At 49.1% G+C, this 21,695-nt stretch overlaps 1 protein-coding gene across 2 annotated transcripts in view; it reads right to left on the reverse strand.

Moving 5' to 3' along the window:
* The window catches only part of KIF14 (kinesin family member 14), a 624,724-nt gene that overhangs the window by 120,755 nt on the left and 482,274 nt on the right, over window positions 1-21,695 (reverse strand). For both annotated transcript variants that reach the window (XM_085601461.1, XM_085601462.1), the window contains 2 exons: window positions 21,062-21,156; window positions 16,458-16,703 (listed from right to left, as the gene is read on the reverse strand). In XM_085601461.1, coding sequence (XP_085457587.1) covers window positions 16,458-16,703; window positions 21,062-21,156 — 341 coding nt within the window. The remainder of the gene's footprint in view (window positions 1-16,457; window positions 16,704-21,061; window positions 21,157-21,695) is intronic.

Consider the following 21,695-nt stretch of genomic DNA (forward strand, 5'->3'; position numbering starts at 1 on the left):
CGTCGGGCAATCAACCTATCCACAGGAGCCCCCTGTGTTGGGCCTGGACCAGGTGCCCAAAAGGATGTTGTCAGGGCTTCATTAAACGGCAGCAGGGTTTCCAAAGAGCTTGCTGCAGGTTGAAGCACCTCTGTCAGGAGATTAGTCCTGACCGCCACCATAGGTACCTCGAGGCTGAGAACCTCAGCCGCCCTACGCAACACCACTGCGTACGACGCTCCCTCCTCCATAGCGACGGTAGGAGGAGATAACATGTCATGGTTTGGTGAGGTATCCAAACCACTGGCTCCCCCCAGTTCCTTTCTCCAGTCCGGTTTGTGACCTAACTTCTCTGTTAAAGGGTCTCCTGACCTCTCCCAGCCCTCCTCACTCTCCTCTGGCTGCCAATCTGGTCTCAAAGAGCAAGGGTAGAACAGAGGCACAAAAGAACCCGTCGGCGCCGGATTTGGCGTCGGTTGACGCCGGTCCGGCTCCGTGTCTACCTCGAGGTGGAGGCCAGTGTCGACATCGGCTGCGGACACAGCAGATGCTGGTTGCGGACCTCGTGCCCGTGGAATCGGCGCAGGAGGAGGCGTAACAAGGTCGACCGACACCGATCCGGTTTCAGGCCTGGATCCAAGGGGACCCCTGCAGTGCCGGGGTCGGAGCCGCCGGCGGAGTGAGGCTGCCCAAAGATGGCAGGCATCACTTCGTAAAACTGACAAAGCTGGGCAGAGGTCGTTCCGGGTCTCGGGAAAGGAGGGAAGCTCGGAGTTGGCCCGCGCACGGAGCTGAGGGAGGGACACCACCCAAATCCCTCGTCGCGTCGGCCGGGGAGAAGCTGAAGAGCGACGATGCTTCTTCGACTTCTTATTGTGCTTCGACTTACCTGACCCGAGTGCATGAAGAGTGATGATGGCTCCGCAACCGGTCCCTCGACCTCCTACGCGACCGGGATCTCGAACAGCGCAGAGCCGACTGCCGGACCTTGAGAAGCTTTCGGGACCGCTACCGCAGTCTGAGCACGACTTGGGGTCGTGGTCGCGCTCCAGGCAGAAGAGGCACACACAGTGCAGATCCATCACCGACATCCGTCGGCTACAGGAACCGCAAGCCTTGAAGCCGGGCATCCCTCGTGCACCAGGAGTCGATGGACTCAAAGTTGAGAAAAAGTCAGTCAAAAAGTGACTGGAGGTACCACTCTCTCCGGATCTGCGCTTGCTGGCATGGAAAAAGAAAGAACTGACGTCAGTGCGCAAGGGCGGGTGTTTAAGCAGCTGCCACGACGTCATCCCGGCAACCACGACGAACGCGGAGTCAACCGATGCCAACTTTCGACGCGCAGGGGTACTGCTGATGAAAATTCTCCGGATCCAGTCTGATGCCTGGGGGTAATTCTAAGGTAAGAAAACTAACTGTTTCTTTCAGATAATGTGTTTTATGATGGGGAGGAACCCTTGGTTGGAGATGATATCACCCAGTGAGGAAAAAACCCCTGCAGTATTTCCCATATAGTTGGAGTGTGATTAACCTCAGCAAAAGAGAGGAGGGGAAGTCAAGGGAAGTGATTTTACTACCCCCCCATACTATGACTTGCGAAAGGATGCCTGGGGGTAGAAATGTAAATGGCACTCATTGGCTTGGCTGTATCTGCGTCCTTTTTATTTTTTTGATTTTTATACATCTTATCCACCTGTGGTCCACAGAGTTTTTGACTGTCGAATGGCAGGTACAGCAGATGTTGCAGTACTTCTGGCTTAAAGTGTAACACATGGTGGCATTTGAGATACTTTTGCCTTCATTAACCAGCTCTTGCTCATGATGTTTATATTAGTCGGGGAGCTGTTCGAGGAGTTCCTCCATCTCGTCCCAATACGTCCTGTCATATTGGGAGAGTATAACAATGCAGTTAGCAATCCGTCAGAGTGGCTAGTTGTACTGCCAAACCCTCTTGCCCGTGGCATAAATCTTTTTACCCTCCTTATCAGCACCCTTGGCCTTGGCATTGGAAGTGGGCGCTGATTTAGGGCGTGCCATTGGGTGAGCGCTTGTATTTTTTGTGGACCCTTGGTGTTATAACCATAGTCTTGACCAGATCTTTGAAGGTCTGACGTGGTTTCTCAAGCATCACTTAGAGAATCGCTTTGAGCATGGGGAGTAACTTCAGGGTGTGTTGCATTTTTGAAAGTGTTTCAACAACGTGCATTTCTACTTTATGCAAGCTAAGAGCCCTCTTTATAACCACCTGGAAAGACCGGAGTCATCAGGTTGGGAAGATTATGTTCGGTACACATCAAAGTTTGTATCACCCAGGGATATCGACATTCTAGCCATTCCACGAGTCATCATTGGTTTCTGGATCATAGGGGGCATCTTAGGGCTTCCCTAGATACAATGAGCTTCACTTCCCATAAGAAGTGTGCTGTGACCACGTATGGTGGTGGCAGTGAGGGAAGAAGAGGGGAGGGAGAATAGGAGGCGGAGGAGAAAGAGGAGGACAACGAGAATGAAGGGGGCTGTTGCCCATGTCTTGTGCCTTTTGTGCCTTGGTGAAGAAATGGGTTCCAATGCAATCTGCTCCTCAAAGGACAACTTCCTTTTCCTTGGGAGTGTCTCCTGAGGCTTCGGTGGAAGCTTGGTAGAGATTTGCTTCTGGGGAGCATCCAACTCCTGCTCCAAGCACTGGAGAACAGGCTAATCCGAGTCGTCCGATCCAGCCGCCGATGGTGATTCTGGTGCAGAGTGCTCGGTCGGAGCTGACCATAGCCTAAAGGCAATGGTGGAACTGCAGACTGTTTATAAGTCTCTGAACTCAGAGCCAGAACCCACTGGGGCGGTGCTCTGGCTGTCCATGGGGCTGTTGTGTGGCAAGGAGCTTTATAGTTACCATACTCATGGTCAAGGCTTTTGGTTGTTGAGCCTCGGTATCTTATAGCCACTCCCATCTCCTATTCGGAGGGCGAGATAGTCTCCGGAATGGACTGTGCCACCTGGGCCCAGAAGAGCCAGCTTCTTCTTCCATCTTGTCGCATTCTTTGAAAATTTCAGGGTAGTGGACTCATCTCACCTCTGCATACTTCGATCGGCCCATCTCCTCACACAGTATCAAAGTGTCTTCTTCGACCAGAAGGTGAGGCAGGCCTGGCACGTGGTCTCATCGTGCTCAGGGGAGAGGCAGAGATTGTGATCTTAGTGGTGGTCAGTCCAGGGGACCTTGGAGTGACAAAGGGGGCAGTGTTGGAAGGAAGTCCTTTCCATCACTGACCTGGCATTCTCATTGAGAAGGCACTGGAGACAAGGGGTGTAAGGTTCCAGGGGGCCTGAGGCCTGCGAAAGGCATCGAGGTGCGTGCGGGGATTCAAGTTCTTCAAGCGACGACAATGCACAACTCTAGATCTGTGAAGATTGTCCTGAGGAAACAGGAGTCAAATTTTTGAGGAGACCCAACAATAGCGCTATTGGGCCCAGAACATGGAGCCAGACTGGTATACATCTGAACCAGATGATGGACAAAAGAAATCTAACAATGGAGCTGATTGCCCATATTCTTTAACACTTAGGGGAGAAGTCACTATACCTCATCAGTCAAAAGACTTCTTTGAAGAAAAAAGTTCCAAACATCCGATCTCATCACTAGATGGCAGGAGCATGCAGCGCTTGTGCATTTACAGCCACACATGCTACACACCAGTTAAAATTGCCTTCAGGTGATACCTCACCAGAACTATATTAGCGGCTCCACCAGGAAAGATTAAAGAACAAACTTGATGCACTATAAGTATCAATTGTGCTCTGGCATCTAGATGGTCAACATGTTTCATTCAGAGTAAAATTTCTGAATTTCTTCAGGACCTGTAGGATGCCGCTCTGACGTCCTTCATTACAGGGTCCAGCATTCCATGAAAAGTGTGTCTGTGTCATTTTTACCAGGCACACGTTTTTCGTAATCTTTCTTTCTTCTAGGCACATCGGGCCAAGTGAGAGATAAATCCTTATTATGTGCTTGTGGAGCACATCTCCAAATCCACACAAATGTGCTGAGCAAAGGTTGGATGAAAATTAACATGGGGTGCTTTGATTGGGGTTAAGAATATTGATAAATGGATTGTTTTGGTGTAAATGTGCACATATAGTTTTTTTTATTTTTTATTGTGCAGTGACTAACCTCCATGCTAGAAGAATAAGGAAAATTGAGTAATGTGAGCATATTATTTGTTTTCCTCTTTCTACAGATTGAAGCACGCAGGATAATCTCTGAGCATTTAACGGTACACACACTCTGAATTGTGGGAGTGGTAATGAATGAATGCATGCATGGATGGTGTGAATCCAACCAGGGGCAGAGCGGTCCCTGGAGAGCACAGGGAGATTGTGACACTAGATGGGAAAATAAAGAGACATCAATAGCAGGAAATACTTGAGGAAGCATGTAAAGTATAGCCCCAATACACTACAAAAAGGCAACATCAGAATAGAAGACACCCAATATTATTCTGTCCCCAAATCTGTGTGTAACGAGTGTGGAAGAACAAGGATGTCCATTCTAAATGTAAGCGTACCCCATAAATATGCAATATACCTACAACAGCCACAGACATCCAGGGAGGAGGGAGGGTGAATGTGAATCTACAGCACTACATACCATGAAAAGATGCTTACAGTGTAAGTAACAATTTGTTTGATGGCATGTGTGGCTATAGATATACATGCTCTTCATAGACTGTAAATTAGTCTCTCCTTAGAAGCAGTGGCTAGCCTGTGGAAGTTGTAGTAGTTTTAAAAAGGGTATGCAGCACTGCCTGACCTACATTGGCTTGTTCGCCTACTAAAACAACCACACAGTAGTGGTTGGTAAATGTGTATGGGGTAGACCATGTAGCTGCCTTACACTGCCTTACAAATGTCAGCTATGGGAATATTTCCTACAAAGGCCAAACTAGCTCCCTTTTTACGAGTGAAATGTGCTCTGGGAATAACTGGTAAAGGTCTTTTAGCCTTAATAAATCAAGTTTGAATGCATTTGACTATCCATCTGGCTATGCCGGATGTGGATATAGGGTTGCCATTATGAGGTGGAGAAAAGGCTACAAAGTCACTTTGTTTTTCTTAAGGTTTTAGTTCTATCTATGTAGTGCTCTTTTTACATCTACAGTATGAAGAGCTCTTTCTGCCACAGAATCAGGGTTGAGGAACAAAACACTGGGAACTCAATGGATTGATTGAGATGAAACTATGGGACTACGTTAGGTAGGAACTTAGGATTAGTACGAAGAACCAAATTGCCTCTATGTATTTGGAAGAATGGTTCTTCTAAGGTTAAAGCCTGGAGCTCACTAACACACCTAGGCAAAGTAATGGCAACTAAGAATGCCACTTTCCATGAAAGAAATTGAAGGGGGCATGAGTGAAGAGGCTCAAAAGGAGGACCAATGAGTCTGATTAGAGCAATGTTAAGGTTCCAAGATGGTGCTGGAAGAACCCGAATAGGCATGACTGTTTTCAGACCTTCCATGAATGCCTTAAGACTGGGATTTTGAACAGTGAGAGAAGCTGCTTATTTTGGCAGCCATTGCGGCGAGGTGTAACCTAATGGAAGTGTAGGCTAAATTAGCATTTTGCAGATGAAGTAGGTCGCAGATAATATCTTGCACCATGGCTTTCCTTGGATTAATTTGTTTGAGTTGGCAGTAGCAAACAAAACGTTTCCATTTTGCAGCAGAACATGCTCTAGTTGTGGATTTGTGTGCTTGCTGAAGAATGTTCATACATTCTTGTGGTAAATTAGGATAACAAAACTCTATGAACTCAGGAGCCAAACTGCTAAATTGAGAGTTTTGGGGTCTGGGTTGTCCTTGATTCTGAGTGAGGAAGGTCCAGTCTGTTGGGGAGCTTCTCATGTGGAACTACTGAGAGATCTAGTAGTGTTTTGAACCACGGCTAATGCTCCCAAGTGAGAGCTACTAGGATCATGGTGAGAGATGTCTGCCTGAGTTTCCGAACCAGAAACTGAATGAGAGGTGGAAAAGTGTAGGCAAGGGGTGTGGGTACCTGAGTGCGAAGTTTAGGCATTTTGTGTTTTTGGCTGTGAGAAAAAGGTCTATTTGAGGAAAACACCACTTTTGAAAGTAGGGAAGGAGGAATTGTGAGTGGAGTTTCCACTTGTGGGCCTGTTGCTATATCCTGCTGAGCAGGTCGGCAAAATCGTCTGCTCCTGACAGATATTCCGCCAAGCCCAGTTCCATTTGGTCTGAGACAGTTGAGAAGACCATCTCCCTCCCGGTTTTTGTAAGTAAAACATGGCTGTCATATTGTCCGCCCGGACTAGGACAACCTTGTAAGATAGGTGAGGAAGGAAAGCTTTTAGTGATAGGAAGATTACCTGAAGCTCCAAGTAGCTGATGTGTAGGGATTGAGGTTTGGCATCCCATAGACCGTGGGATGTGAAGTCTTGTAGATGGGCACCCCAATGCATCTCCGATGCGTCTGTAGTGAGAGAGAGATGAGGAACAGTGTCCAGAAAAGGCCACCCTAGTAGCAGGTTGTTGCTGATCAAAACTAGAACCTCGAGGTGACCCTGTGATTGAGAACACAGCGAGTTAGACATTGGTGTAGACGACACTTGTGCAACCTCGTGTGGGGGAACTATGGCAATGCAAGAGGCCATCATTCCTAACAGACGCATCATGGTTCGAACTGTGAGTTTTGTTTGGTTGGAACTGTGGTAGAGTTACCTAAAAGTTCTGAACTCAAGCAGGATTAGGATAAGCCAGTCCTAACTGTGTGTTGAGAACTGCGTCTAAGTAAGTTTGAATTGGAGAGGTTAAAGGTGAGACTGGGGGAAATTTATCGTAAACCCTAGTCTGTGAAGTAGATCCACTGTCAACAGAGTGTACTGTTGACACTGTAAGTGGGTCCTGGCTTTGATGAGTCAATCATCCAGGTATGGGAATATGTGAACGTTTTGTCTTCGCAGATGTGCTGCAACTACTGTCACACATTTTGTGAAAACTCAAGGTGCTGTGGTCGCCCTGAATGGTAGAACTTTGAATTGGTAATGACCGATATGACAAATCTGCGGAATTTGCGGTGTGCAGGTTAAGGACTGGGTAGTCATTGCTTTGCAGTGGGTGTTGCTCCTGGTGCGGAGGTGCCTGTGCCTCTTCCCTTATTGATCCACCTCTGAAGGACCCTTCGAAATAGCCCTTACTGTAGGCAGACTGGCCCTGTTTTTGTTGGGAAGTGGAGGCATCTGTGGTTGGTGGATTTATATGCACCCCTATGCGACGAAAGGACCTATGGGAGCTGTCGTCTGTAATGCTCCAATGGCCTTTGCTATGTCATTATCCTTTTTCATTTTGATCAAGGTTAGCATCTACTTGTAGTCCAAAAAGGTGCTCCTTGTCAAAAGACATATTTAGTGCTGCCTGCTGGACCTCTGATTTGAACCCCGAACACCTAAGCCATGCGTTTCATCAAAGAAGCTGTATCCGCCGCGTTTAGAGCGCATCAAATGAAGTTGTTGGAAATGGCCTGACCGTCTGTGACAATTTGTGTTCCTTCGGGAGGTACTGTTCCTTCATCTCATTCCATTGGGGTCTGTCACAGCAGGCCAGAAGGGCTTGGGAATTGGCAATACACTAATGATTAGCTGCCTGTGTTGCAAGTATCTTACTAGCTGGATCTTTTAGCTTGCTCTCCTTTACAGGAGGCGGAGTATCCCCAGTAGCCTGGCTGTTAGCTCTCTTACAAGCTGTAGTGGCAACTTTGAAGTCAGGTGGAACCTGACCCCTATTAAAGAGTGGGTAAGAAGGAGCCGTCTTGAAATTTTTTGTCAACCCCTGGGGTGATAACTTGGGCATGGAGTGGCTCCTTAAAAATGTCTTCGAGGGAGGAGCCTAGCGTCGGACCAAGATGGCCGCCTAGACACCGAGCTCCGTGATCATCATCCCGGGGACCCATTATCCTGCACCTTATCCTGACCTCACTGTCCGTGAGACCACGCCGCAGGGAAAGCGGCGCTCATCCCTGCAAACGCGGTCCCACTAGCCCCCGTACCGGCAGAGTTAGAAACGCCGCTTTTCTGGGCCTGCGGCACGCACTGAGCCAGGAGCTCGAGTGCGGAGGAGGCGGCCCGGAAGTGAGGGCTAGGCGGAGACGCCGACCGGCGGGTGCCGGCCGGAGGAGAGGCTTCCCCTGAATCAGCACTTGGCGGACTGGTGTACTCGTGGCCTTGGCGCCTCCTCTCTGTGGTGTGCGGTTGAAGTGCGGAGTGAGCCCGGGTGTGGCCGGGGCCGCCGTGAGGTGAGCGAGGCACCGGAGGTGGGGGCGCCTCGTGAATACTTCCAGCAGTTGCCCCGGGGGTGCGAGCGGAATTGCTGTGGCCATCCCCCCCTTCACTGGCGCTGAGTCGGCGGGAGTACCCGTGGGGCAGCTCCGGCGGCACGTGGGTTCCGGGTGTGAGACTTGCCGCTGACCGGTGGGAATTGGGCCTGTTGAGCCCGTAAGCGCATCGAGACCTTTTGCTCTGTGGCACCTGGAGTGAACACCGCGGCGGGGTGGCCGCGGGCAGGGGGCATGAGTGGGGTGCTCTTTCCCTTCCCCCCCCCCCGGGGCCTGATTGACTAGGGAGGTGACGCGGGGGTGCTGTAGACGGCGGCCGGCCGTGGAGATCCTCTGCTGGAGCCCGGAAGCCTGATAGCCTGGGGGCGCGGCGCTGTGTTGTGCCTCCGGCACACGTGGGATGCGGTCATCCGTTGCCGAGGTTCGAGAGGTGCCTGCGACCTGCTGGATCTGCGGACTGGAACCCCGGGGACGCGCTGGCTGTTGGGCGCACTGGGGTGCTGAGATCGTAGATTAGCGTAATGGGGAGCAGAGTGGAGGCTGGGAAGTCCCAGCCCCGAATCAATAAAGGCAACAAACAGGCTCAGTCCAACAAGCTGGACCGCTACACGCAGCCCAAAGACCCGTCCATGGATCAGAGACAGGCGTTAAAGGCCGGGAGGGACTTGGTGACCCCCCCTCCGGAGTTGACTCTGCAGGACGTAATGACCACCATAGGAGGGGTCAGGTCCTCCCTGGAGGGCAAGCTGGAATCTCTGGAGCACAAGGTGGATACGGCCTCCATTGAGGTTAACTTAATACGTGCAGATCTCACCAAAGTCAATGAAAAGGTCAAGACTCTGGACATTAAAACGGCCGGCCTGGCGGAAGACGTGTCCGTTCTGCAGCGGGAAGTCCAGGACCTCAAGGGTTTCTGTGCCTTGGCTGAGCGCAAGTTGGATGACTATGAAGGGAGGTCCAGGCGAAATAATGTTCGCATTTTGGGGGTACCCGAGAAATCGGAGGGGCCTGCGCCGGATCTCTTCGTGGAAGACTTGATCCTTAATCATCTCAAACCTAAGGGCCTTGGGAAATTCTTTACCATCGAGCGGGCTCATAGAGTCCCGGGTGGGCGCCCCAGGCCGGGGGTTGCCAGAGTTCTGAACTTCAGAGACAGAGATGCTATCCTGCAGTCGGCACGGGCGTCGGCCCCTCTTCACTTTGAGAATCTCACCCTCTCATTCTTCCCGGACTTCACCCAGATGGTGCAGAAACAACTCAGGGAAAAAGGGGTTAAGTACGCCATGATGTTTCCGGCGCGGCTGCGGGTGGAGAGTGAGGGGAGGGTGTGGTTCTTTGAGTCCCCCGAAGCGGCAGCGGACTGGATCGAGAGCCGACACGATCGGGGTGCTGGAGGACGGCGCAGAACTGAGGAGGACGAGACACCGGAGCTGGCCTGAGGTTGGCCGGCGGCCCGAGGACGCTTTTCTTATGGTCAGGTATGGGGGAGAGGGGCCCCTAAGAGAGACTTGTGCTGTGGGGACGAGGCACCGCGGTATGAACTGCTGAAGGACACTAAGGGACAAATACAGTTCGAAACTGGGGACCCGGGGGTGGTGAGTGGGCTTCCTCCTCAGTACTACATTTAGTGGTTTTCGATATAGGGGATAGGGCGACAGGCACTCTGCCAGTTTGTTATGGGTGGGGAGGTGGGGGAGGAGGGGGACTTGTGTTGTGTTTGAATTTGTTGTTGCACTTTATTATTCGACATTGTCTGATTGTTGGGCGGAGCGAGAGGGGCATCGGTCGCGCTGGCGAAATGGGGACTGAGCGAGATTTGGGGATCAAAGTCCTCAGTTGGAATGTGAAAGGATTGGGGGACAAGCTGAAGCGAGGTATGGTTAGCCAATTTGTCAAGAGACACGCCCCAGATGTGGTCCTCCTTCAGGAAACTCACCTGGTTGGGAATAAATGTTTGGCCTTACACAGAGAGGGGAACAAAATGGTGGCACACTCGGGGTTCACGTCCAGATCCCGAGGCGTGGGTATACTGGTTAAGAACTCCTTCCCTTTCACGATAAAGTCCTCCTGGTCTGATGTCCGTGGTCGCTATGTTGGGGTTTCGGGTCAGTGGGAAGGAAGAACGGCGACGTTTATCTCCGTATATGTCCCCCCAGGTTTGCAGACGGATACATTTAAAGATTTGGGTTCCATCTTCCTGACCTTCCCACTGGGTATCCTGGTTATGGGGGGAGACTTCAACGCGGTGGTAGCCGGCGAGGTAGACAGGCACCCGCCGCGGGACCTGCTGCCCTCTCAGAAATGGTTGTCCAATTATCTTGAAACAACGGGGATGGTGGACGGGTGGCGTACCTTTAACCCCACTGGGACGCAGTATACCCACGTATCGAGCGTGCATCATAGTTTGTCGCGCATTGATTATATTCTGGTTCCGGCAGCGCAGGTCCACTCCATCCAAGAGATCCGTCATCTGGGGCGCGGTATTTCCGATCATTCCCCTGTGTGGCTTCAAATGAGGGTGGGGAGTGCCGCGGCCGGTAGGATTGCTCCAATAAACCCATGGTATCTGTCAGATCCAATTATCCGTAAAACTGCTGTTAAGGCCAGGGACGCCTACTTCCAAGAGAATAAGGGTTCAGTGGGCTCCGCACAGACCTTGTGGGAGGCGTACAAGACAGTCATCAGGGGGGAGATGGTTTCTGCCATAGCGGGGAAGAAGAAAGATGGGCAGGCCGAGCTGGTGCGGGCGGAGGAAGAGGTGCTGAGGTCGGAGGATGAGTTAGCTCAAGGGGTAACCCCGGAGGGCCTTCACCGGCTATGGTTGAGGCAGGCAGACCTGCATCATATTGCTAAAACTAGGGCGCAGGCGCAGTGCAGTAGGATACAGAGCAGAGTATACAAATTGGGGGACAAGGCCGGGAAGTTGATCGCGTGGTTGGACAGGAGGGAGTGGGCCTCGCGGTTGGTGCCCGAGTTGCAAGGTGATGATTCACAGCCTATCACGGAGCCACAGGCCATAGCCGATGCGTTCGCTGATTACTACAGCTCCATATATAGCGCCTCCGGGGTCTACTCTGAAGCAGAGAACAGTGAACTGCTGAGGGACGCGAGGCTCCCCGCACTTTCAGAGGAAAACGGGGCGTATATGGAGTCCCCGTTGTCGGATGAGGAGGTGGCGCAGGCGATCAGGGAGGTGAGGTCCGGGAAGGCCACCGGTCCGAATGGAATCCCGGTGGAATTATACAAGCTGGCGGCGAGTAGGCTAGCTCCCCATGTCCGTGCAGTGTTTGAAGACTGTAGAGCTAAAGAAATGTTACCGTATGACCAAAGGGTCGCCAACATAGTCGTTATACGTAAAGAGGGCAAGCCGGTGGCACAGCGCGCATCTTACAGGCCTATATCACTCCTTAATGCGGAACCTAAAATTCTGGCAAAGTTGTTGGCCACGAGATTGAGGAAGGTCATTCCTACTGTTGTGCACCCTGACCAATCGGGCTTCATGCCCCATCGCAATATGGCACTCAACTTACGCCGCCTACATGGGGTGCTGAGCAGAGCGTCAACGATAAAGGAGTCAGCGGCTCTGGTCTCATTGGATGCCACTATGGCATTTGACATGGTTGAGTGGCCGTATTTGTTCGCAGTGCTGGGTAAGTTCGGGTTTGGCCCGGTATTCTATAGTTGAATCCTTATTCAGATCCGATGGCCTGAGTGGTAGTGAATAACCGGAAGTCCAGGGATTTCCAGCTGAGCAGAGGCATGCGTCAGGGTTGTCCCCTGTCGCCGCTTCTCTTTGCGCTGGCACTCGAGCCGCTTGCGGCTTGGATTCGGCAGGACCACTCTATTCGGGGGCTGCGGTGGACTCCTGAGTGGGAAGACAAGATCTCCCTATACGCAGATTATGTTCTGCTCTACCTTGCTGCTCCCTCTGGGTCGTTGGTCTGCTTACTAGACGTCATAGCTATATTTGGTAGGTATTCCGGTTATACAGTTAATTGGTCCAAGTCTGTCATCTATGTGCTGGCTGGCGCGCCGCCAAGGATACCTCCGGGTTGCCCAATAGTGGTCGCCACTGACAGCTTCCGATACCTCGGGATTTATGTTTCCATGGACCCGAGGCGGCGCTTTGCCGGTACCTTAGACCCGCCCTTGCAGCGCCTTAAAGCGGACGTAGTGCGTTGGAAATCTCTTCCTCTCTCTATGCTGGGGAGGGCGGTCCTCTTTAAGATGATGGCCCTTCCGCGTTTTCTCTACGCACTTCACAACACGATGGATCCGGTACCTGGCTCCTACTTTAAGGAGGTTGAAAGCCTCCAGAGGAAGCTCCTATGGTATGGTAGACCCCGGATCGCATTCTCTAAGCTGACCCTGAATTGGTACGATGGGGGTATCAGCTTCCCCGATATTAGGAAATACTATTGGGCGGCCCAGCTGGCAGCGATTAATCACAGGATATACTGTGGCCCGAGAGATCCCGGTTATGCCATGGACAGGTGGTTGCTTCCCGGGGGAGAGTATACTAGAGCGCTGTATGCCAGGCAGGGTAGATTCCCGCTCACCGTCCCTACGGCGCATGCCGTCCACGTATGGCACGCAGTTAATAAGCATTTGGGGTGGGATGGCAGACTGACGCGGCCAACGCCTCTCTGGAATTCCGAACAGTTAGGGAGCCTCTGGAAATCCAAGGGCTTTGATAAGTGGGATCTTATAGGGATCACTCAGATTAAGGATGTGTGGGGTCAGGGCGGGGTTTTGCTGTTTGCTACCCTTAAGGAGCAGTATGACATGGCGGATGCAGAGTACTTCCGTTATCTGCAGGCCCGACATGCGTTGCGGGCACGGGTCCCTGGGGGGGAATCGCTGCCGGAGGCCTCGCCGCTGGAGGACAGAATATTAGATGGCCATATTCCTGAGAAAACTATTTCTCTCATCTATAAGAAATTGATCAATAATATGGATGATCCGTTGGTGCGCCTTAGGGGCAATTGGAATAGTGAAGGTCTTGAGCTTTATGATGAAGACTGGCAGGACGCGGTTTCTTCCCCTAGGGTGGTGGCGACTCAGGCCAGACTTAGGCTGGTACAGCTTAATATTCTCCACATGACATATGTAACGGGTCCCGGGCTGGTTCGCATGGGACGGGTGGATAGCGAGTTGTGTAGGAGGGGGTGTGGTGACACTGGGACTTTCTTTCATATCCTTTGGGGATGTCGTGGATAGAAGCATATTGGAGAGATGTGCACCGGGTTATGCGGGCCGTGCTGGGCGTAGACATCCACCCAGAGGAGCGAAGGTGCCTGCTAAATGTCTGGGAGCCCAATGACCTCAACACGTACACTCAACAGTGGGCTACGCTAGCGTTTATGGTAGCAAAGAGGAACATCGCTCAGTTGTGGGGCGCGGCGCAGTCACCCGGGCTTGGGAAGTGGAGAGAAGATCTAGATTGGTGCATGTGGAGGGAGAAGTCGGTGTTTGTTGCCAGGGGCTGCCCCAGAAAGTGGATCAAGGTATGGGGAGCTTGGAACCACTATAGAGGTGATATATGTCCCCCACCGAGCAGGCAGATGGTAGATGAGGCTCATGCATCCCCCTGATCGCTATGGTAATTTGCTGATAAAATGTCTTGCAATGTGTAATATGTGGCCATTTGTACCTTGCTCTCGCCTGTCGCTAAACATTTGTGGTATGACTGTCGAATTGGTTTAATAAAAAGAATTACAAAAAAAAAAAAAATGTCTTCAGCATGCCGGGAGGCATGGGTAAATGCAGGGTGTCTCTATATGAAACAGGGGGTGTCAAACAGAAAGTCCTGTTCTAGGGAGTCCTTGTGCAGCTCAACATTGTGGAAAGTAGCTGCCCTAGAAATTACTTGTTGAAAAGAAGTGTCACTTTCTGGAGGGGAAGGACGGGCCGAGATATAGATCCAGATCGTTGGAGGTAAGGGGATCAGTGTCGTATGCATCCAATGGGTCAGGAACTCCTAAAGCCCCATTGTACCCCCACATCATCTGTACCTGGTGACCCTGGAGGTGAAGTATCAAGTGGGTCAGGTGGTGGGGGGGAAGGAGGGGGTGGTGATGGAGGTGGTGGAAGATGGTGTGTTGGACTAGTGGCTTTATCCATCATCTTCCTTTTTTGAGGGACAGGGCCGTCTTGTGCCTCTTGGAAGGACAGCTTCCTCTTTGGTGGCGGAGAAGCAAGTATCCGTCCTGTACCTTCCTGAATCTGAATTTTCCATAGTCGAAAAAAAAGTAAATTTTCTCAAGAATGAGCTCAACCGGAGACATGGAAGCCAATGAAAACGTAGAGGCTTTTGGCTCTGTAATTTTTGGAACCAAGGATATATCGATGTGGAACCGAGATTTTTGCTCAGCCTGAGGTAGATGTGGTCGGAAGCCGGGTCGTTCCCGAAGGTCGGTCTTATAACGAAGAGGTCAATGCCAAAGGCTTGGCCTTGATATAAGTTTTTGGTGCCGGGTCAGATGCAGGGCATCCAAAAGAATCTTTAGGATCCGACCATGGCCAGAAGGCAGTAGTGCTCCGGGGACCTCTGTATGAGAATGTTTTGAGGCCTGCTTGGGTATTGGAGCAGGGTCAGGAGCCATAGCGCTGACCAGATGGTAGGCTACGCATCTCCATATCGATCTCCACGCCGGAGCTTTCATCAGGGGAGAAGACCCCTTGTTCCTCTTCTGAAGATGGCTCCTCCTGAGCGTGCTCCTCGCAGAAAATGTCATGGTTGTCATCTCTGCGAGACAATTCCAATTGACGTGCCCTTCGATCCCAGCTTCACGATGGTCCAGTGAAAAACACAAGTTGCACACAAGATGTTGATCGGTGTGTGGATATTTTGTATGGCAACACGGACAAAATCTGAAGGGTGTTTGTTCCAACAGAGGAGCATCTTTGATGGAAAGGGGTACAAGCAGGAGTAGGCCTGAGACAGATGGCGCCTCGTGGGGCAGTAGGGGCAAGCCCTAACCAACGAAATTCGAGGGTAGCACAGAAGTGAAAATCACAATCGAAACAATACCATTGAAGACAGTAAAAGAACTGAAGAATCATAGCGAATGGAGTCGCAGAGCAGAGGCACACACCTCCGAAACCAACGGCAGACATTAAACAATCTAACAAAGGAATTGATGCCCATGCGCAGCATCACTAAGAGGAGGAGTCACTTGGTCTTGTTACACAAAAGACTTCTTCGAAGAAAAACAACTTACACAACTTCGGACCCAACACTAGATGGCAGGAGTATGCACAGCATGTGTATCTACAGCCACACATGCCAATGAACATCTTATTTCATAAGTACTATTGTATTCTCTGTAATTGGGCCTTCTTAAAATCATTCTCTTTTGCCTTCTAAGAAGACAGAATTCAACAGTGAGGCTTATTTTTTACTTACCTCACTGTACTTCGGTTACGGCTTTCCTGGCTTTGCTCCACTGACTTACTCCAAATAGATTTTGTTTAAATCTTTGTGTGTGTTTCAACAAGCCTACCACAAGAAAGTTCCCAATATATCTTCAAATCAAGATTTAGCTCTAGCTGGCATTGTGCTCCCTCAAATCTTCAGCTTCCAGGATTCTGGTGATTTCACCTCACCTCTTGAAAAAGCCTTCAAGAGAATTCAAATCCTTGCTTTTCAATGTGGTCTTAAGCCCTCAAGACCTGACTTTTCAATGTGGCACTTTGACCCCATCCTTCTAGTCTTAATGGTGACCCTTAGCGTCAAGATACCCTTCTGTGTAGTTGTCTCGCTTTGAGTTTAAATTATTAATTGTTTAACAGATGAGTATCACTTTATAACATAGGGCTAATGTTTGATGTTGCAAAAAGAGTTTGGACCTAATATGCTTGGAATCCTAAAACCAAATATTTAACTAAAAAGGGTACAATTAAACAATTGAAGGTAATACAAGACACACAATTGAAACAAAGTTCATATATCCACTTGTTTTCATGATAAAACCCCATAATGTTTGAATCATTATTTGTATGTTCCCCTGCACGCTAGTACAACACCATTTTAAAGCTACCTTAAAGGCTAGGAGAGGGAATTCAATTTTTTTGTGTGAAACAAATACTGTGTTGAGTAATGTTCAGTATAATTGAAATCCACAGAAATGACTCACAGTTCTCTAGACTTTCATCATCTTGACTTTCATAGGCACTGGAAATAGCTGCCACCCCGGTGTGAACAGTGATCAGGTCCATGATTATACTGTCTGCGACACTCCGCTCGTTGGCATAGGCCCGTCCCAAGAAGTCCAGCGCTGAACTAATTAGGTCCTTGCAAATGCCAGGCAAGAAGGACTCATAAGAACTTGAACAAGTGCTGCTGGATTTACTCAGAAAACTGCTGGATTTGTTCATCATGCCTACATAGATGGAAAATACACAAATCAAGTCAAAGAAACCTTTAACAAAGATCAGAAAATATTCAGGAATAGTGTTGCCAAATGTTTATTACATAAAGTGAAGTAATTCTTTTCACTCTAGTGAATGTTTTCATTCCAGGGGTCCTATTATACATAGGGCACACACTTTCCCTATTTGTGCCACGGCACACCTTAAAACAGGTGCGCCGTGGCGCAAACAGGGAACGTGCGCTACATTAAACTGAATGCGCTGCTCCCAGGGCAGCCGTGAAGTCGTACTGCCCTGGGGGCAGCGCATTCAAGTAAAAATGGAGCGCTTTGAAGCAGCCGCTCTGTGTTTCACTGTGCAGACGGCAACCCGTCTGCACTTGAAGAGGGGAGATAGTTCCTCTTGCAGGCAGGTGCACCTGCTTGAAAAGGGATGTTTTGGGGGTCCAGAAGGACCCTATTTCTCCCACTCCAGAGGGTTTCCATCAGGGGGCGCACTGACAGTGCGCCTCCTGACAGCTTCTTTGCCTCTGCGCCCTCGTCTAGAATATGTCGCAGGGGCAAAGGGATTCCCTCATTTGCATGGGGCCACGCCCCCATGCAAATGAGGGAACACCCTCTGGTGAGCGTTAGCGCTATCTGTATTAATATCAAAGTGTGCAAGGGGTGTGCACGTTCCCGTTGCGCCCCACGGCACTTTCCATAATACAGCCTCAGATGTGCAATCTTTGCCAAAAAAACAATAAAAGTATTATTCCTGCAGAAGAATTCCTAAGGAGGTGGAGAAATGGAAACGTTGCTCTTATTAATAAGTCAAGCCTTTGAATAAAAAAGGCATGCTAATTTCAATATTGCCATGTTTCTCACCACATCTACGGGAAGTATCAAACACAAAATCCACCAGAAAGATCCCAAACGCAATGTTTGACTACTTTTACTGCAGATACTACAAATAATGTGAGTGGAGTGGATGTAGAAAGAAAGAATATTTAAATGAAGCAAAACCTATCTTTAATATCAAGAAGAAACATTAAAGCTTTAAAGTCCTTTGTAACAACAAAACAATTGAAGAAGTTGCAGGCAGTCCTGTTTGAAGTCATGGAACTCAACGATGACAAACAAAGTTGATATGATACAGTTTAAGATTTGTTTATCTTCTATAAAGCAACACATACAAATACACATTCAAAAATAAAAATAGTGAAAAATAAATATACATTTATCATGTCAGGTCGTCTAATCAGGCAGGTAAGTGTGCTGCATTGCATGGGAGTGCTATTTAGGTTGCTTGTATGATAAGCCTACATGCTTGGTTAACTTTGCCCACTAGCACCTTAAGACGGTCATCTAAATAAGCAGAGCACAGTAACTTCATTTAGTTATGTAAAGAATTTGCTCTGTGATGCCAGAGAGAGACTGATATATATTGGCCATGCGCTGATATTAGAAGTAATCAGCACTGACAAATCAACAGGGTTGACTGCAAGCCTCTTAGCTATGTGAATTCTTGTCTTGCAATTGCCAGGCGTACAAACATACACATACTTTGAGAAAGAGCCTCTTTTTACATGGTTAGCCACCAATTTTGCCTGGTTTTGATGTGGTTTCAATTGTAGTACACAGGGACCCTTCTAACCAGGTCCCCTGTGCCAGTTCTTTTTCCCCAAAAACATATCCACAATTGGTACTTCTGCCCCCGTAAGTGCCTAATAAATGATACCTAGGGCCTGGGAGCTGAATAGGACCATGCCACTGCCCTTGCAGCTTGCATGTCCCTGTGAGATAGAAAACAACAAAGTCGACATGGCACTATACAACAGGTGAGGACAGTTTTGCATGAGCAGATATGCCCCTACAATATTAGGGTCCATTCCTTTATATTGTAAGTGGCAGTGAAGCCATAGAGAGTACATGGACTGGAAACTCAACAACTGGAGTTCCACCACCCCATGATGGCTTCACTGAACAAAGGAGTGTTTGGTGCCAAACTACTTCTCTTAATAAACTGATGCCAGTGTGAGATTTATTGAACTATCTACTCAGAGGTGCCCCTGAAAACCCACCAACCCTGGTGAAGTCTGACCGGCTGTAGGCCGCTAGCCACTACAGACCTGTTTCTGTAACCCTGGATGGAGAGCATCTGCTCTCTGGTACCAGAAACAATGTGCATCCTTGGCAGAGGTGTCACACCTCTTCCCCCAGAATGGGCCAGTGCATCCTGGGCAGAGGTGTCACACCTCTTCCCCCAGGATGGGCCAGTGCTCGAAAGTGAAGCTTCAAAGGTCTGCCACCTTTGTAAGGCAATTCTCCAGCCTCTGCTGCTACCAGATGGCAGCCCCCGGGTTTACACCCCCACTTTGGGCTGTAAAACTTAGCAGAATAGGTGGTATGCCCACCTCTGCCAACTACACCCCTCTGGTGGGGAGGCGAGGTGAAGCACCTCTTTCAGTCCCAGTCATCTTGAAGAAGGGGAGAGCACTCTAATCAGGGCTAGACCTATGCTCCCTCCCACAGGACAGTGGCATAATTGAGGGTGTAGTCACCCCAGGTAAGGTGCCCATTGGTCCTACCTGCTACTCCCCTAAAACACCCCGAAATTTAGTATTTAGGTGGCTTCCCCACACCTGAAAAGTAGATCTGCGAAAACCTAAGAAAGAAGACATCCCTGCAGAGAAGACTGAAGACGACGACTGCCTTGGACCAAACCCTACTGGCATGTCCCCTGCATTTGCGAACCTGCGACCTGTCTTTCACTACCTTTGAAAACCCTAGTAGGACTGCTGCCTTCGAAAAAGACTCCAATCTCCCATAGACAGCGGACCTGTCCAGAAGAAAATGGCTCCAAGGGCTCCGGATTCAGCTGGGACCACGATCCCTGCCCATTCTGTACCTGACACCCACGGGCCGAGTCTGAGTGGCCCACCTGCCTAGTGAAGTCTCGCCAGCGATCCTGACCTCTAGTCAAGTGTTGGCAGACAGCTCCTGACCTCCACAACAACGCCAGCAGAATGAATCCAGAGGCACCCCATGACCGCGACTGGCACAAAGACTCAGACGTCGAAAGGCACCCCTGCACCCGAAGCCCCTGAGCCTTGGTGAGATGAACAGACAATGCCCGTGCGACCCCTTACATCTCTACTTACCTCTGCTGTCGTTGGTCTCCCCATTGCAACCTTGGTACGACACCCACAGCCTGCTTGTCAAAAGAAGAAACTCCATTGAAAAGTATTAGGTGCCAGACGCTGAATTTGCACCCTGTACCCAGCTGCCCCTGCGCTGCTGGTGGTGGATGTTTGGCCCCCCCTTGTGCTTGTTCTAAACCCCAAAGTTTGGCCCCTGCGACTGATTAAGATACCTACAAGCTGTGTGGCTCCAGGCACTCCCAGCCCCCATTGAAAAGCACTGGTGCAGTTTTGGTACTCACCAGACCCTTGGTGACCTTTGGGCCTGAAAACTGGATTTGTAAGTGCCTTATTTACCTGTTTAACCATGATATTGTTTTCCCGCTATGGTAGCATTGAACTGTCCTGAAAAGTTTCTAAGCGTCGACGTTTGAAAGTAAAAAAGTATTTTTATTTAAAATTGTACTCACCTTATTGGGAAGATCTTGGTCTTAAAATAAAATGCAAACAAAGAATATTTTTCCAAAATTGGTGTGGATCTCCTTTTTGAGTTGTGTGTCCATTATTGGTCAATGTTGTGCAATAAAAGTCTTATTCTCCTAGGTGTTAGGCCTAAGGCTGCTCGCGCACACAACCACTAATATAACACTTTAGGTTTTACATTGAGCCCTGTACACTTTTAGGGAACCCCTGGACTCTGTGCACGGCATAACCACCTAGTGGGCATACCATATACAGAGCCAGCTTCCTACACAAAACACACACATTGCCTTAGTAGTTCCAGGCACCAAAGGGAACTACTTTGTTTGTGGATGTGCTCCTTTTAAAGGCAAGAATGCAATCACTCACAGAGAAGTTAGCCAATGGCTGAAATTGGCTGGCCCACTGCCCCATGCTGTATACTTTACTGGGTAGAAGAAAAAAGCTAATTACACCGCAATAGACCAATGGATGATGAGGCCTGGCAAAGGATATTATACATCTAACTTTACCAAAAACAAAAGGCTAACGTCAGGATTGAAAATTACACCAAATATTCACTCATGCCTTTCCAAAGCAAAAGAAATCATGAAAGTAGCTTTAGGGCAATAATAAAAGCATGGGGAAATTAAATTGGCCAAGTGCATACATGCAAGATAAACCCATTTTCAGTCCATTCATCAAGTTCATACTTCTACCCTAGCGTTTTAAATCTGTCCCTTCAACAGCTCAAATCTGAGCTAAATCGCCATTTGAAAGCAAAGCTACCTGATGAATGTGACCCTTGAAGACTCTGAATCGGGTGGACTCTGATTTCATATAAACATCCTGATATTCGCCTGTTCTTCATAAGACTTCTGCTCCTGGAACACAGACAGGAAGTAAAGTTTATTAGGCCCATCATACCAATCATCATTTAGCCTGACAACAAAAATTCTCCATCATAACACCTCTTTATTCAACAAAATATTATCTCTTTGAGGCTTACTCCAGCAACACCCAATTTCTTCATGCCAATTTTCAATTCCACTTCCAGCATTCCTGCAGTGCTATATTACGTCCATAACCACAATCTGCCCTTACACTGACTATTATTTTTGTTTCCCAATAACTTTAGCGCCATTTGACGAATCTTCACAAACTTTTTTAAAATGTCTGCTGTTGTAAACGTTTCGGGGTGATCCGTCAAGGTGGTCCCAAAACATGTTTTCCCCATCTTATGTGTATGGGGATTTTTCATTTTTTGAACAGGGATACAGCCCGAACCGCTGAAAGGGATTAACGAAAATTTGGCAGAAATCTAGATGTTGGTCTAGTAAGCGTGCTTTTTTTGATATGGTGCAAAACAATTCAGTAGCTTTAGAGATATTAAAGTTTGAAAAAAAATTATATAATATATATA

This window comes from Triturus cristatus, chromosome 4_2 (assembly GCF_964204655.1).
Source record: "Triturus cristatus chromosome 4_2, aTriCri1.1, whole genome shotgun sequence".
NCBI lineage: Eukaryota > Metazoa > Chordata > Amphibia > Caudata > Salamandridae > Triturus > Triturus cristatus.